The 15,159-nt window shown below is 43.3% G+C and overlaps 1 protein-coding gene across 6 annotated transcripts in view; it reads right to left on the minus strand.

Moving 5' to 3' along the window:
• Positions 1-13,036, minus strand: part of kmt2a (lysine (K)-specific methyltransferase 2A) — a 51,224-nt gene extending 38,188 nt beyond the window's left edge. For 5 of the 6 annotated variants that reach the window (XM_071356631.1, XM_071356627.1, XM_071356630.1 and 2 more), the window contains exons 1-2: positions 12,125-13,035; positions 432-504 (exon numbers count right to left, since the gene is read on the minus strand). In XM_071356631.1, the coding sequence (XP_071212732.1) occupies positions 432-504; positions 12,125-12,370 (319 nt within the window). In that variant the 5' untranslated portion in view covers positions 12,371-13,035. Of the gene's footprint in view, positions 1-431; positions 505-12,124 lie in introns of all 6 variants that reach the window. The other variant, XM_071356628.1, reaches the window with a different exon arrangement.
• Positions 13,037-15,159: the final 2,123 nt, after the last annotated feature.

Consider the following 15,159-nt stretch of genomic DNA (forward strand, 5'->3'; position numbering starts at 1 on the left):
CTGTGCTTCCAACTTTGTGGCAACAGTTTTGGGAAGGCCCTTTCCTGATTCAGCATGACAATGCCACCGAGAACAAAGCGAGGTCCATACAGAATTTGTTTGTCAAGATCGGTGCGGAAGAACTTGACTGACCTGCACAGAGCCCTGACCTCAACTCCATCGAACACCTTTGGGATGAATTGGATTGTCAACTGTGAGCCAGGCCTAATTGCACAACATCAGTGCCCGACCTCACTAATGCTCTCGTGACTGAACGGAAGCAAGTCCTTGCAGCAATGTTCCAGCATCTAGCGGAAAGCCTTCCCAGAAGAGTGGCGCAGCAAAGGGAGACCTCATTCCAAAATCATGGGCATTAATATGGAGTTGATGTTGGACGAGCAGGCGTCCACATGTTTTTATTTATGTACACTACATGACCAAAGGTACCTCACCTGCCAACGTCCTTGACTGACTCTGCATTCTTCGGTGTTCACTGACTGTACCAAAGCCTCCAAATGCTCCTTCCTATGGCGGGAAAAGACAAGAAACATTAAATCTGACCAAAATGTTAACACGTTTGCCGAAATACTTCAATAGAATAGCAGCATGATTAATGTGTTGTTGTTTTTTTAAAAGGTCAAAGTGATGAATGAATAAACTGATTCAGAATTCAAAGCCACAATATTTCAGGCCTAGCTGTGCACTTCAGTCATCCCTGTACTGAAATCACCCATAACGAAGATAGAGTTTATTCCCCTTAAAAATTACGGTAGTACAATCTCACTTTCACCGGGCTGCTGACTCCCTCTAGTCAGGTTCCAGTCATTCCGTTTCGCTATGCTTTCCAGATTAGGTGCCTAAACCCGCTGGAGAAGGTTCAGTCAGAACGCTAGACATTCTCAATTTGAAAATGTCCAACTCGGAGCTGAGTAACACAGTAATTCCAAAACCACAAGTCAGTCGAGTATTTTCCTGTTTTAGGTAAATGCTAAGCTGATTAGGACACGCTCAGGAAAAACAGTCTCACCGTCTAAAATATCTGAACAAGATGCCAGGGGCAAAAAGCCATGAAGAGCAATTGAAGTAGGGGTCACGTTAGAGTTCAGAAATCGAAATCTTCAAACGCAGACCATAAAAATAAAATAAATCTGCATTTTCAACCATTTCACCTGCGTTTTATACTGAAAGCAAAGTATTCAGGGGCGTGCTCAGGTGATCAGGGGCGTGTAAATATACTTTTCCCTTCACAGAAAACACATTAGCTCAAAACATAATTCAGCAGAAAATATCTTCATTTTCATCAGATGACAACAGAAGTGCAACGCTATTTGGCTAGGAGCCACACAAGTAAATTAGCTTACAATGAAAAAGCAAGGTACTTTGTGCAAATATGATCCATGGCCATGATATTTCTAAATGTCTATCATAGAAACAATGTATCCAGTTACATTTTCTGTTTGGCTTGAAGTTAATCTAGCATTTTACCTGAGAAAAGTAGGCTAGAGTGAGAAAAGTAGCAGAGAAATGTAGCTACACATCAGTCAGAGCGCAGTCTGCTGATATAATGCCTGTTATTGAATTCCCATCCTGGAGAAGAGCAACTGAAACACAAAATGTGTCTGATGTCAAGCAGAAGTTACAATAAGAAAGTAGTGATGCACCGATATGATATTTTTGGCCGATACCGATATCCTATATTGTCCAAACATTAACGATAACCGATATTTACAATTTTTGCAGCCTTTAAAGCATTCTAGTATAGTTAAATAGCTAACACACACACACACATGGACGCAGCGGTCTAAGGCACTGCATCTCAGTGCAAGAAGCATCACTACAGTCCCTGGTTCGAAACCGCACAAATTGGCCCAGCGTCATCCGGACCGTCACTGTAAATAAGAAATTGTTCTTAACGGACTTGCCTAGTTAAATAAAAGGTCACACACACAGACTAACCAAAAGTTATTGTGTCGGCATTCACGTAGGTCCCCATTACCAGTAAAACATAACCAAAACGTATTTCTTTCACTCACATGCTGTGATGTTTCGTTGTTCATTTATTCAGTCGTTTCATTCTCAACCAGGATTTCTATGGAATGCCGGTTGGGTCTTTGTGTGTCAAAAAAGATACTAACACTATTTGACGTGTCAAATAACACATGTTTCAGTAGCTATAGTTAGCTAGCTAACTACATAGCTAGGCGTCATCTAAAATAACCCTCATTTATAAGACAGTTCTTATTTGGTTAACGATAGCTAGGCGTCATCTAAAATAACCCTCATTTATAAGACAGTTCTTATTTGGTTAACGGTGGTCGGACCCATCTATGTGAAGCTAGCCACAATAAGGATTAGGTACAATAGTGGAATCTGCGGTTAGCCTTCAAAATAAAAGTAAGGCATAATTGTACTATTTGTATTAATTTGCATCACTGTCAATTACATACTTTTATTTTGAAGTCAAACCGCAAATTCCACTATTGTACCTAATCCTTATTGTGGCTAGATTCACAACACATAACCCGGTCCGGTCGAGCATCACTAGACAGATGAAGCTAGCTGGCTGCTTATAATGTTAGCTTTGGGCAACAGGGTTAAGTAGCTGGCTAGCTATTTATTTTCATTAACTGAAGTTCAATTTCAAAAGGCGAACAACAAGTGGCAACCTAGCTAATACTTACAAGGATCCCTAAAGCATTGCTAAGAATAATGAAAATGACTGCAGGTTCTACTGGTGATTGTTTTCAGGTTGGTTACTTTGGTGCTAGCTAGGTACCAAGCTAAAGCTAGCTACCCCAGCAATTAAGTTCAAACAAATTATGCTTTATTACCAATGCGGTATTGTAAACACCGGCCACGCACAGACTTTTTTTTGTACAGCTTTGACAGTGCTACTATCTTTTTTGACACGCAAAGACCCAAACGGCGTTCCATAGTATGCATGTCGTGAAGCTAATAGCAGTGACGCTATTACTGTGTAACTCCGGTAGGGCAACATCGGAAAAAAATATTGCGCACTTGGTAGTGTGTACCGGGTGCTCGACCAGTCGGCGAAAGCCAACATCACCCACAACCGAGAATGGTTGATTGTCAAGGGCAATGAATTCCATTTTCTTGGCTTTAATGAATTTCGCCTGAGTTGTCTCGCTGAAAATGTCTTACTCTTTCAAATGACTGATCGACTTGACTACTCGATCCACACAGCAGAGATTGTGGGCTAGGTTAGGAGTGCTGTGTTGCACAACATTTCACGTGCCGTTATTAGGTCATGTACCTACGTTATATAGGTATGCACGGTAGCTTTCACATCGGTTTATAAAACCTGTTTTGGAGACTGGTTTTTGTTCAGAATTTCGGATGACTGACGTGACCAAAGTAAACTGCCTGTTACTCAGGCCCAGAAGCTAGGATATGCATATACTTGGTAGCATTGGATAGAAAACTCTAAAGTTTCTAAAACTGTTAAAATAATGTCTGAGTATAAAATAACTGATATGGCAGGCAAAAACCAGAGGAAAATGCATCCAGATTTTTTGGGGAGGTCACAGGCCATTTCAGTGCTAGCATATGGGAAATACAAATAGATAGGAACTGCAATCTGGGTCCTATGGCTTCCACTAGATGTCAGTCTTTAAAAATGATTTCAGGCTTGTTTTTATTTTATTTATGAGCAAGTAGTTGGAAGAACTACAAGGTGTCTCATTAGAAAAGTAACCCTGTTGGCGCGTGAATGAGGTGCTCGCTCTTCGTTATTTATCTTCCCTATTGAACATACTATTCTTCGTCTTAAATATTATAATCTATTTAGATCGAGTACCTGAGGATTAATTAGAAACATCGTTTGACTTGTTTGGACGAACTTTACTGGTAACTTTTTGGATTCGTTTGTATGCATGTTGAACGAGTGGATTACTGAGATCATTTGCGCCAACTAAACTGACTTTTTGGATATAAAGAAGGACTTTATCGAACAAAGCGACCATTCATTGTGTAGCTGGGACCCTTTGGATTGCAAACAGAGGAAGATCTTCAAAGATAAGTGAATAATTTAAATCGCCATTTGTGATTGTGACACCTGTGCTAGTTGAAAAAGTATTTGTGTGGGGGCGCTATCCTCAGATAATCGCATGGTATGCTTTCGCCGTAAAGCCTTTTTGAAATCTGACAACGCGGTTGGATTAACAAGAAGTTAAGCTTTTAAATGATGTATGACACTTGTATTTTCATGAATGTTTAATATTACGATTTTTGTCATTTTAATTTCACGCTCTGCAATTTCACTTGATGTTGTCGTAGGTGTCCCGCTAGCGGTTCATGCACCAAGAGAGGTTATCATCTGCGTTAAAACTAGACATGGTCCCGATAACGGTGTTGGCAGTTTTAGCTAATATCGGCCGATTACGATATATCTTACATCCCTAATAAGAAGCATTTAAGATGCGTTAACAAAAGCAGCAAGATATTTCTTAGGCATTCGCTTTTTTGCTGTGTGAAAAACACAGAATTCTGCGTTAACAGGACCCCTGTGAACTAAGGATTTTTAGTAGCCTATACCTCAAAAGGAAAATTGCTGAATAAGCCTAGTAGCATAGCTAGATAGAGAAGCTACAAATAGATATTTCATCAGATGTATAAAATGTGAAGCATCTGGTTGGCGTTTCTACTCACTACCAAATATGGTAGTGAGAGGAATCCCAGTGGCCGGCAGTGGGAGAAGATGGATTTGTGCCGACATTCTGCAAATGTACTTATCGATGAAACATTTGATCTCAATACAGTTCTGTTCCCAAAACTAGAATCTGTTACCAACAGAGTGGAGTAGGTTTTGTAGATCTTAGCCTTTGACAAAGTTGCAAAAAATGGCATTGTTTAAAAGGAATGCAAAGGCGAATTGAGTTACTGCACATGCGCACTTCAGAGCAGACGTTCCCCAACAGAAATATGCTAATGTATGCTAGAACGCGCCATCGGATCTAGCTCGTCCTTGGCTCTGCCCACTATGGGTCATTTGTTCCCATTTGAAACGACAAGCTGTGGCCTACCTTGGTTTAGTTCTAAAGTCTTTGGGGAAACATTTCATACAGCATTTGATGGTCACAGGCTACACAGATATATTTAAATGATATCTACTGCACCGTTGAGAATTACATTTGTTTCTCTTCACTTCCAGGAAGTACCATCAAAGCAAACGGGTATCCATAGCAGCAGTTGTTGCTAGGCTGCCTAACATCAGCTGTGATGTCACCCACTCAGTCAGGTAATCTTTGAGAGGGCCTGATTGGACAACTCATCTCCTGACATAACACACACATTCACTTATTGGGGTACTTATTTTACTTTCCTCTTATATGTTTCTCTCTTCTAAAATGTTGAGGTAAGGCACAGTGAACGAGGCCATCTGTAGGAGTTCCCGGAATGCAATCATTCCAAAGCAACCCAAACAGCATGTTACACATGACTAATAGTGATCTCTCAGTTGACTAGGCTGCGTCTCAAATGCCTGTTTAGAACACTAATTTTGGGCCCGGGGTCAAAAGTAGCACACTAGACAGGGAATAGGGTGTCATATGGGACACAACCCTCGTGTACAACTGTACATGACGATGGTGAACCTAATCAGTTTAGTCTCTACGGCGGAGTGTGGGATACTTTATAATCAGGATATAAAACGAGTCACAATCACAGCACCAGGAAGTGTGTCCTTGGATTGATTCAATTACAGAGCCGCTCCGCTCACTTGGAATTGGACAGAAATGGAATATTACTCAGTCTCCAGGACCCTCCATTTGTAATTATGTCTGGGCCACAGGATGAGTGTGTAACAGTAATTATAGATGAAGCAGATAAAACAGGGGACAGACGGACTCAATGTCCTCCAACACCAAGGTGGGACTCAGCTCATGAACTGCAAAACGCCTGTGAATTTAACAGCACACTTATATTATCTGGTCAGCTTAACTATCACAAGTATTGTTGTTTATGACAGTCAGCAGTACTGACCATTAGACTTGGACAACTGGGCAAGTTGAGAGGCCAAAGGTAACTCATACGTGCATGTCAGGAAACACAAAAGGCCTCAGATGCCCATCTTTGCATCCCACCATAGCTAGGCCTTACCCCCACTAGCCACAGTCCACAGATCATCCCCAGCCACCCAACCCTAGGGCTGGTGAGATTAATATCTCAGAGTTCCTTTGGAAGTCTTTTGTGTCACTCCGTGTCGGAGGAGTGGGGGTGTGTCATTTCATAATCTTTATTTATAGCAGCATGTGGGGCTGCAGTTTAAGTCCCTTCGGCCCAGTTTGTAGAGCAGCTGCTGTCTAGGAGTCCACACTACAGTTTTAACTCCAACCTGTATAGCACAGCCAACTTGTTAACATCACACTTACTATTAATATAGTGATTAGGCCACATTCGGTCAGCTGCAATTTAATTTGGCATATAGCCTAGAGTTCTGGTTATGACGACAAGTGTTGATCATTTACAATATAATAGCAGCCTCAAATGACCAGCTTTTCCTTTTTAAATTCATTCATTTTTAAATCATGTTGCCCACTGATACCTGAATTTTTACATCGATCCATCTCTCACTTCAACTCTGACACTGAGCTGCAGTTCATACAGGCAGTGTTTCTCAGCATCTTCTCAGGCAGCCTGCTATAGCTGTTGGTTGGTTGCAGGGAACTAAGGGGGCCGGAAAGCGACAAACGCGAGTAGCTCGATGACATCACGGCTCTGCCTCTCTGGCACTCACACAAGCACTCGTCCTCCCTTCGCGTGAACCACACCGCAAGATGTAAACAACAGAGCCAAAACACGAGGGGAGGAAGAGGAAAGGGGGATGGGCAGAAGAGAAGGATGTGTGTGTGTAAGTAAAAGGGGGAGGTGGGGGCAGCATCTTGACCACCTGGTACAGCAACTGAGCCTGTGCATGTCCCCAGGGGGACTGTGAGGATGAAAAGGGGTTGGGGTTGAACACGCTCGCACAGAAGCAAGCTAAATCCCAATCTAAACAAGCCTCCCACACACTAAAAGCCTCCCACTCCCCGTGCAGCCAGCCATGCGCTAGAGAGGCACACACTCACTCCGCGCCCACAGGCAACCCGAGGAGCGCAGCATGCTGCGAAACCATAAAGGCTTATGGGCTCGCTTGCAGGACAGGGAGCCACATGCTACGGCAGGTAGCCTAGCGGTTAAGAACATTGTGACAGTAACCGAAAGGTCGCTGGTTCGAATCCCCGAGCCGACTAGGTGAGAGAAAGAAAAAAAAATGAAAAAAATATTAAAAACTGTCTGTGCTCTTGAGCAAGGCCATAATTGCTCCTGTAAATCTCTCTAGATAAGAGTGTCTACTAAATGAATAAAAATGTAGAATGTACAGTCAGGGAGAAAGGGGATGAAAGGCAGCATGCATAGGCAGCCGTCCCTCTAAATCCACACTGATACCTCTGAGCAGCCGAATGAAGAGCTAGAGGCTAAACTCCGATTTACTCTGGATACTCCTCACCGCCTAGTCGGAAGGCTCTTGTTAGAAGAGGGTGACGAAAGCTTGTCGTCTACTCAGACCTCACACTTTCTTACTCCTGCTTGTGTTTGTTCTCCATCCACAACATGCTAATTTGAACCTACATCATGAATTGCCTAGTCTTTCCTCATAGATTAGTTCAAACAGAGCAACGAGTCCAATTCAATGCGGAGATGTTCATGTTCAGGTCTGCTAGTTGGGCCTGTCCCTTGCGAGCACATAACTATCAGAGCGGATGTAAACGTGGTTTGCGGTATTCGGTTTTGCATCACTAGCAAGTGGGTGTATGTGGGCGAGGTGAGAAGCTCAAAATGACGCTTTATAAAACGTATTCGTCTACTTTCAACATTTACTGTCATTTTAAACACCAGGCAGAGAAGTCCCAGCAGTAGCTCCCTTTAAAACGCAGAGTAAATAAGAGTCACTGAGGGCTGCTCCGCTCTGCTCTTCAGGACTGCTGATGCGCCACACACACACGTGGCTGCCTGCCATCCCTGTAACCCCATATATCCACATCATGTAGTGCAACTGATCATTAACTCTCAGCCCTGGCATATTTGAAAGCTGTAGAATTCAACTTGGAAGTTTGGAGCTATCTAAATGCCTAGAGAACCTTAAGTCCCCCTTTAATTACTAGCATTGTTAAAAGTTAACTCTGACGCTTCCCCCAGAATTCTAAATAATTTCATACTGTATAATTATCTGTCGAGACATCTGCCTTTCGAAGTTTCAGACAGTCCTTGTACATCACTGCGCTAAACCCCAAGTGAATATCGAGAGGTGTCAGGAAGAAAAAAAAACATATGCCAAGAAACTTGCTTTGCCGTTTGAAAATTCTGAACGTGGTCAGGGAATAAGATTACGAGCACAGGGAGAACTCAATCTGTGTTTATTTAACAATTGCGATTGATGCAATGAATGGAGGGGCAGGATAAAACGGCATGATATTTTGTACGACGCAACTGTATTATTCAATGTGGGCTACAAGAATAAAAACCAACCAAAACCCGGAAAAGGTCTAGAGCTGGGTACAGACAAATGGGCCTCCTGATCGTATTCTCATGATAGTAATTTGGAGCAGCCGTTTCTCTAAATCCACACTGATACCTCTGAGCAGCCGAATGGAGAGCTAGAGGCTTCACTCCGATTTACTATGGATACTCCTCACCTCCTTTGAATTTCAATTGGGGAGGAGATCATACTGTATGTACATGCCCTTCCGGTGGCACATTCCTAATAAAAGGCCACTGGGGAATTCTGGTCAGATTGCTCTGGCCAATGACAGATTTTTTTTATTTTATTTAACTAGGCAAGTCAGTTAAGAACAAATTCTTATTTACAATGACTGCCTACACCAGCCAAACTCGGGCCAATTGTGGTTGTGATACAGCCTGGATTCGAACCAGGGTGTCTGTAGTGATGGCTCTAGCACTGACATACAGTGCCTTAGACCACTGCGCCATTCGGGAGTCTCGGAAGAATTCAATAAAAAATAAAAAAAATTTAAGGGAATTCTAAGTCTCCCACTAAAGATTGATATTCGTCTCTCTCGGGTGCCAAAATACTGGGTAAAAAAAACAGATACTGCTAGAATTGATGGCTCATGTTCCCAACACCTCACACCCACAGTGGCAGAGAGGCAGCTCCAACCAGCACCCTAATCAAAACAAAGCTGAAGACGCCTCCTGCGAGGTGTAATAAGGGGCATAAAGTATGGGGGACCAACCCCACACACAATTGATGGCTTTCTCACAGCCCTGAAAGCAGAGGTGAAAACCCTTTGGCCGCCTGCTAGAGCAGAATAAAGCAGTGGATGGGAGGGCGTGTGACTAATTCTCCTCCCAGCGTTGTCCCTGGGCGAGGAAGCTTCGCTCTTCACCCTTTGATATCCGTGCCTGTGCTCTTTCAGCCGTCTGCACTTCATGAAAGCTGGAATAAAAGCAGACAAAGCTTCCTGCTTGGATCCACACACTGTCTCGGGGACGGGAGCTCCGTCATATAAATAGGGCAAACACCTGCTGGACCCCTTCCGCCCAAACACAACACTTAGCAAAAACCAGTGAGGCAAAGCATTCAGTCTGCTAACATCTATTCAGCTGCACTTGTGTGAGGGATTGACATTGGTCTTAAATCGGAGTCAAGCGAGAGAGGGGTTTGATTCTAAAGACAAAACAAAAGTGAGTCTGATTTTTGTTAAAGGCCAAACAAATGTCCCCAAAAAGACACCTTTGGCAGATGGGCGCTTAAATAGACAACCATCATTTGGCTGGATCAATAAACATTTAAACACCCAATTCAATAGCCTACAAATGCTGCAATTTGAACAACAATGGTCTACAAGCCCTCTTTTGAGGGAACCCAAAAGGCTTGGCTAATCTATTCCAAAGTGGCAGCTGTCAGAAGAAAAGTTGAGCTCAGATGGCCCCTGTGTGGCTGAAGTGGATTTGGGTCTGCTTGGAAGGCGGGGCTCAGTGTCCGGCTGCTCTGTGAGCTCAGCAGGCTGCGATGAGCCAGAACAATCCTGCCCAGGCGCAACAGCCACTGAATGAAATCACAATGCTGTGTCTGCAACTTCCATGAGTGGCAAGTTACACTGGGATTTTGGCCGTATGTCCCCACCGCATCCCAGCGTGTTTTCCCCCTCTTTGTGTGTCTTGGGATAGAGGGGGACATGTTGATCTGCCTTCCTATTTAAAAAAAATGTGTTAGCCCAGACAGAGGGACTCATTTCCATAGCACTGGCCAACATCAAAGTAGATTATATTAACCTTTCGGCTAATCTACTAGTGATGGGTAGGAGACGTGTATACACACACAGGACAGAATCAGTGTTACCAGATATCATAAGAACTATTGGGGTAAGGGGCTTATTGAAAATCACACACATGAGGGAGTAAGGGACTGGAGAACCCTCAAAATATATTTTCTAAACATCAAACCTGAATTACCCCAATAAGTACTCTACTATAACAGTACATCTTACAACGTTGATAAAGTGTTGAGTTACCCGCCATGTCCGATTCTACTACAACACTAGGGTCTACTCCCACTGCATTGAACGCGTGCTCGTCATGAAAAAATAAAGATGGTAGTTCGCTAAACCCGAACACACCCCCACATCACAAGGTCCGACAAAAAAAAAGGCTCGTTATTGTAGCTCGCTAGCCTACCGTCAGTACTAGAAAGATGGAATTCGGAGGAACACACATCAAACACACATGACACTGGCGAACCATTCTCAGCCCAACAAAAATTGTAGTTCGCTAGCACTTCATCAGATGTCCACAATGCCGACATTATTTTGGTACTACGCACTGTGTGAAGACGGGGAAAAACATGTCCACCTCCCATTTTCCTATGTATCAGCAATAGCTAGCTACCGTGGCGTAGTGCGTAGCATGGTAACGTTAGGTTCATGAGCTAAACACTTAGCCAAATGTGCGAGTCTTACTACAAAGCTAAATCCATCACTTAGCAAGCTACCCCGACCATTAGCCATACCCAAATATCTAATTCGACAATGTTGTTTCTAACTACTGTAGCGTCTACCTAGCAACTTAAGAAGCGTGGATCAAGGCAGAAAAACGAATAGTAGCTAGCTGATCATTTAGGCAAGGTAAATAGCCTCGTTCGATGGTTAGCATTGAACTGACACCTCGCAGCAAGCTATGGATAACGACAGCTTCCTGAACTCTTCAATATACTATAGGCGTTTAATGCTAAGCTAGTCAATGTTTGCAAAAAAGTGGCTTTAACGTTACTAGGTTATGGCAATTCAAACGAGTTGAGTATAATTAACGTTAGGTAACTAGATGCCTTAACAAGAATCAAAAACATGAAGTTCAGGTTACTTGTCCTCCCCAAGTTGACATGTTTTGTTTTCAAACAGGAACCTCGCTCGCTAACCGGGAGGTCCCATGCTACAGTGTTAATCAATGTAACACTAGCATCACAGAAATGTACCAAAAACTGAGCCAACGTTAGCAAGCTGGTTAGTTACTGTATCACACTGGCTCGTAGGACCTAATCCTGAACTCTGGAGAGGAGTTGATGGTGAGATATGATGAGGCTCTATCCCTACAAGTCACCACTCCACAACTAAGCCAACAATGGCCGCTAACCAGATACTGTAGATTTATATCACATCCCTCTATTTTCACCTCTGTGGCAATGTTGGACAACTAGACAGACAATAATTAATTCACTTTGGCCAAATTTTGTCTAGAAAGTCACCAGGCTACTTTTAACTATTCACAACATCAGCACCGTTGGTGCTACTCAGCTAGCTACTGATCCTAAACGGGCTTCCTTGTTGTGATTTGTGTGGTGAATCACTGTGAAAGGGATAACGTAACGTTAGTAACAGCACATGGATTGAAGCATGTTGATGAGATTGATACCCAGTGTGGAGATCAAGGCCAAACAAAAAGTTAACTACTCTGCGATGACAAGTTGAGTCACACTCCTAACACCGAATACGGAGGCAGCAACATATAACTCCTTGGTACTATACCATTGCTAGCGTGTGTTCGGCACTTCATGTTACACTTCTCGTTGCAGCTATTTCACGCTAGCAAGCTAGCTAACAACCAACCACAATCAAGTTGGTCTTTCACTTACCTCCCCGCTGCTTGAACCACTCGACTCTCCCAAAACATCCCGAAATTTCTGCAGGTTGCAACCGATAGCAGATGAGACCTGTAACGCAGCATCAAAGCCGGGTCCGAGCCCAGCCGTGTTCGGGTGGGTCCCTGTGCTACTTCGAAGGGAGGCAGTGACCCGGATTCGGCCCGCTCTCCTCCCGGTGCCTAAGTTGCTGCTCCCTCCGGGCCGAGCGGGGAACCGCCACCGACAGCTGTGCGCCATTTTACACTCTGCCTGTCTGCCCTAAGATCAGAGAGCTCAGTGGGCGTAGCCCTAAACCAGCGTTTCACATAACCCCCGCACCCTTCACCACGGTGAAAAACATCCGTATCCATGTTGCGGGGTGGAGATAAAGTGGCCCCGAATATGCATTTATTCAATGTTCCTAGTCAAAAAGAGTATAGCCATAGCTTAGCTAAACAGGTTCCAGGGCCGTGTCCGGAAAAACACCTAACAGTCTTTAGCTACTGATGCTTGAGCCATCTCAGAGATCCGATTAAATTCCTAATTATATGATCCATCCAACGTTAGCCCACATGAAAGATGTGTAGCTGCCAGCTAACTAGAAAGCCACGAACTCGCAGTCAAACAGAGCAGAGAAGTCGTAGCTAGCTAACGAACAGCTAATAGCTAGCCAACGTTGATCTTCACAACTATGCCAATAGATACATAAATTACATATAGTCGACAAATCCCAAATGGCAGACTGGAAATTAAAGTATCTAACGTTAGCTAGCTAGACCGTGTCTTACAACGTAACGTCAGTTCGAAAGTGTAGACTGCCAAAAAAATAGATACGTTTTCTTAATTAAACAATGATTGGAACAACTAGCTAGGTATTTGACATAATAAAAAATATAACTGCGAATACACATACACTTGGTTGAATTTCTATCAGGAAGTAGCTAGGCTAAGTAATTTTTTTATATTGCGCCATAAACAACCTGATATGAGCAGAAGGAACGTGGTCATATATGGGTCAGACATCGATCGGGTTTGGTGCCAAAATCATGAAAACGCAAAGCAAAAATTGCTTACTTTCACAAATCCTACAACACAATTGTACAAGACAGTCACTAACACTGTTTTTGGTCTGCTATTAAACTTTTAATTACAATTGGAAGTGTTAAAATTGCAATGCACCTGCAATTGTACCTGAAACACACGACATTCTGAAATACTTAATTTACAGTCTTAATTTAATGATAGTTAATTTATTATTTATTTGTATAACAGTTACTTCAACTATATTTACACTATAACTTGATTACCTGTATAACACAATATTATGTAATATATGATTTCTTATTTCAGATGTCAGAAACACAAACACTGCAGTTGAAAATAAATCTAATTTAAAATATTTAAACTATTTGTCAGAAACAAATTGCACTTTCATCTCAGCTACTTAAATCAATTAGAAGCCATACCCTTCAATATTTGTTGTAAACAACAGGTTCACTAACAGTGAAATGCTTACAGGGACCTTCCCAACAATGCAGAGGGAAAAATGAAAAGAGAAATAATAGACAAATAATAACACAAGGAATAAATAAACAATGAGTAACAATAGCTTGGCAATATACACAGGGTACCAGAACCGAGTCGATGTGCAGGGGTATAAAGTAATTGAGGTAGAAATGTACATCATGCTGTGGGGATGTTTTTCAGTGGCAGGCACTGGGAGACTAGTCAGGATCGAAGGAAAGATGAACGGAGCGAAGTCAAATCAATTCAAATCCAATTTTATTTGTCACATGCGCTGACTAAAACAGGTGTAGACCTCACAGTGAAATGCTTACTAACAAGCCCTTAATTAACCAACAATGCAGTTTTAAGAAAATACTTTTTTTTAGCTAAGAGATGAGAATAACAAATGATTAAAGAGCAGCAGTAAATAACAATAGCGGGGCTATATACAGGGGGAACCGGTACAGAGTCAATGTGCGGGGGCACCAGTGTCTTGGTAATTGAGGTAATATGTATATTGGTATATTAAAGTGACTATGCATAGATAATAACAGAGAGTAGCAGCAGCGTTCCAGAGGGGGGGGGGGGGTAATACAAATAGTCTGGGTAGCCATTTGATTAGCTGTTCAGGAGTCTTATGGCTTGGGGGTAGAAAATATTTAGGAGCCTCTTGGACCTAGACTTGGCGCTCCGGTACCACTTGCCGTGCGGTAGCAGAGAGGGCAGTCTATGACAAGGGTGTCTTTGACAATTTTTAGGGCCTTCCTCTGACACAGCCTGGTATAGAGATCCTGGGTGGCAGGAAGCTTGGCCCCAGTGATGTACTGGGCTGTACACACTACCCTCTGTAGTGCCTTGCGGTTGAATTCCAAGCATTTGCCATACCAGGCAGTGATACAACCAGTCAGGATGCTCTCGATGGTGCAGCTGTAGAACCTTTTGAGGATCTGAGGACCCATGCCAAATCTTTTCAGTCTCCTGAGGGGGAATAGGTTTTGTCGTGCCCTCTTCACGACTGTCTTGGTGTGCTTGGACTATGTTAGTTTGTTGGTGATGTGGACGCCAAGGTACTTGAAGCTCTCAACCTGCTCCACTACAGCCCCGTCAATGAGAATGGGGGCGTGCTCGGTCCTACTTTTCCTGTGGTCCACAATCATCTCCTTTGTCTTGATCACATTGAGAGAGAGGTTGTTGTCCTTGCACCACACGGTTAGGTCTCTGACTTCCTCCTTATAGGCTGCCTCATTGTTGTCGGTGATCAGGCCTACCACTGTTGTGTCATCAGCAAACTGAATGGTGTTGGAGTCTTGCCTGGCCGTGCAGTCATGAGTGAACAGGGAGTACAAGAGAGGACTGAGCACACACCCCTGAGGGGCCCCCGTGTTGAGGATCAGCGTGGCGGATGTGTTGTTACCTACCCTTACCACCTGGGGGTGGCCCGTCAGGAAGTCCAGGATCCAGTTGCAGAGGTCAATAGCATTCTCACGTTGGTGTTCCTTTTGTCCAGGTGTGAAAGGGAAGTGTGGAGTGCAATAGAGATT

This window comes from Salvelinus alpinus, chromosome 21 (genome assembly GCF_045679555.1).
Source record: "Salvelinus alpinus chromosome 21, SLU_Salpinus.1, whole genome shotgun sequence".
In the NCBI taxonomy this organism is placed as follows: Eukaryota; Metazoa; Chordata; class Actinopteri; order Salmoniformes; family Salmonidae; genus Salvelinus; species Salvelinus alpinus.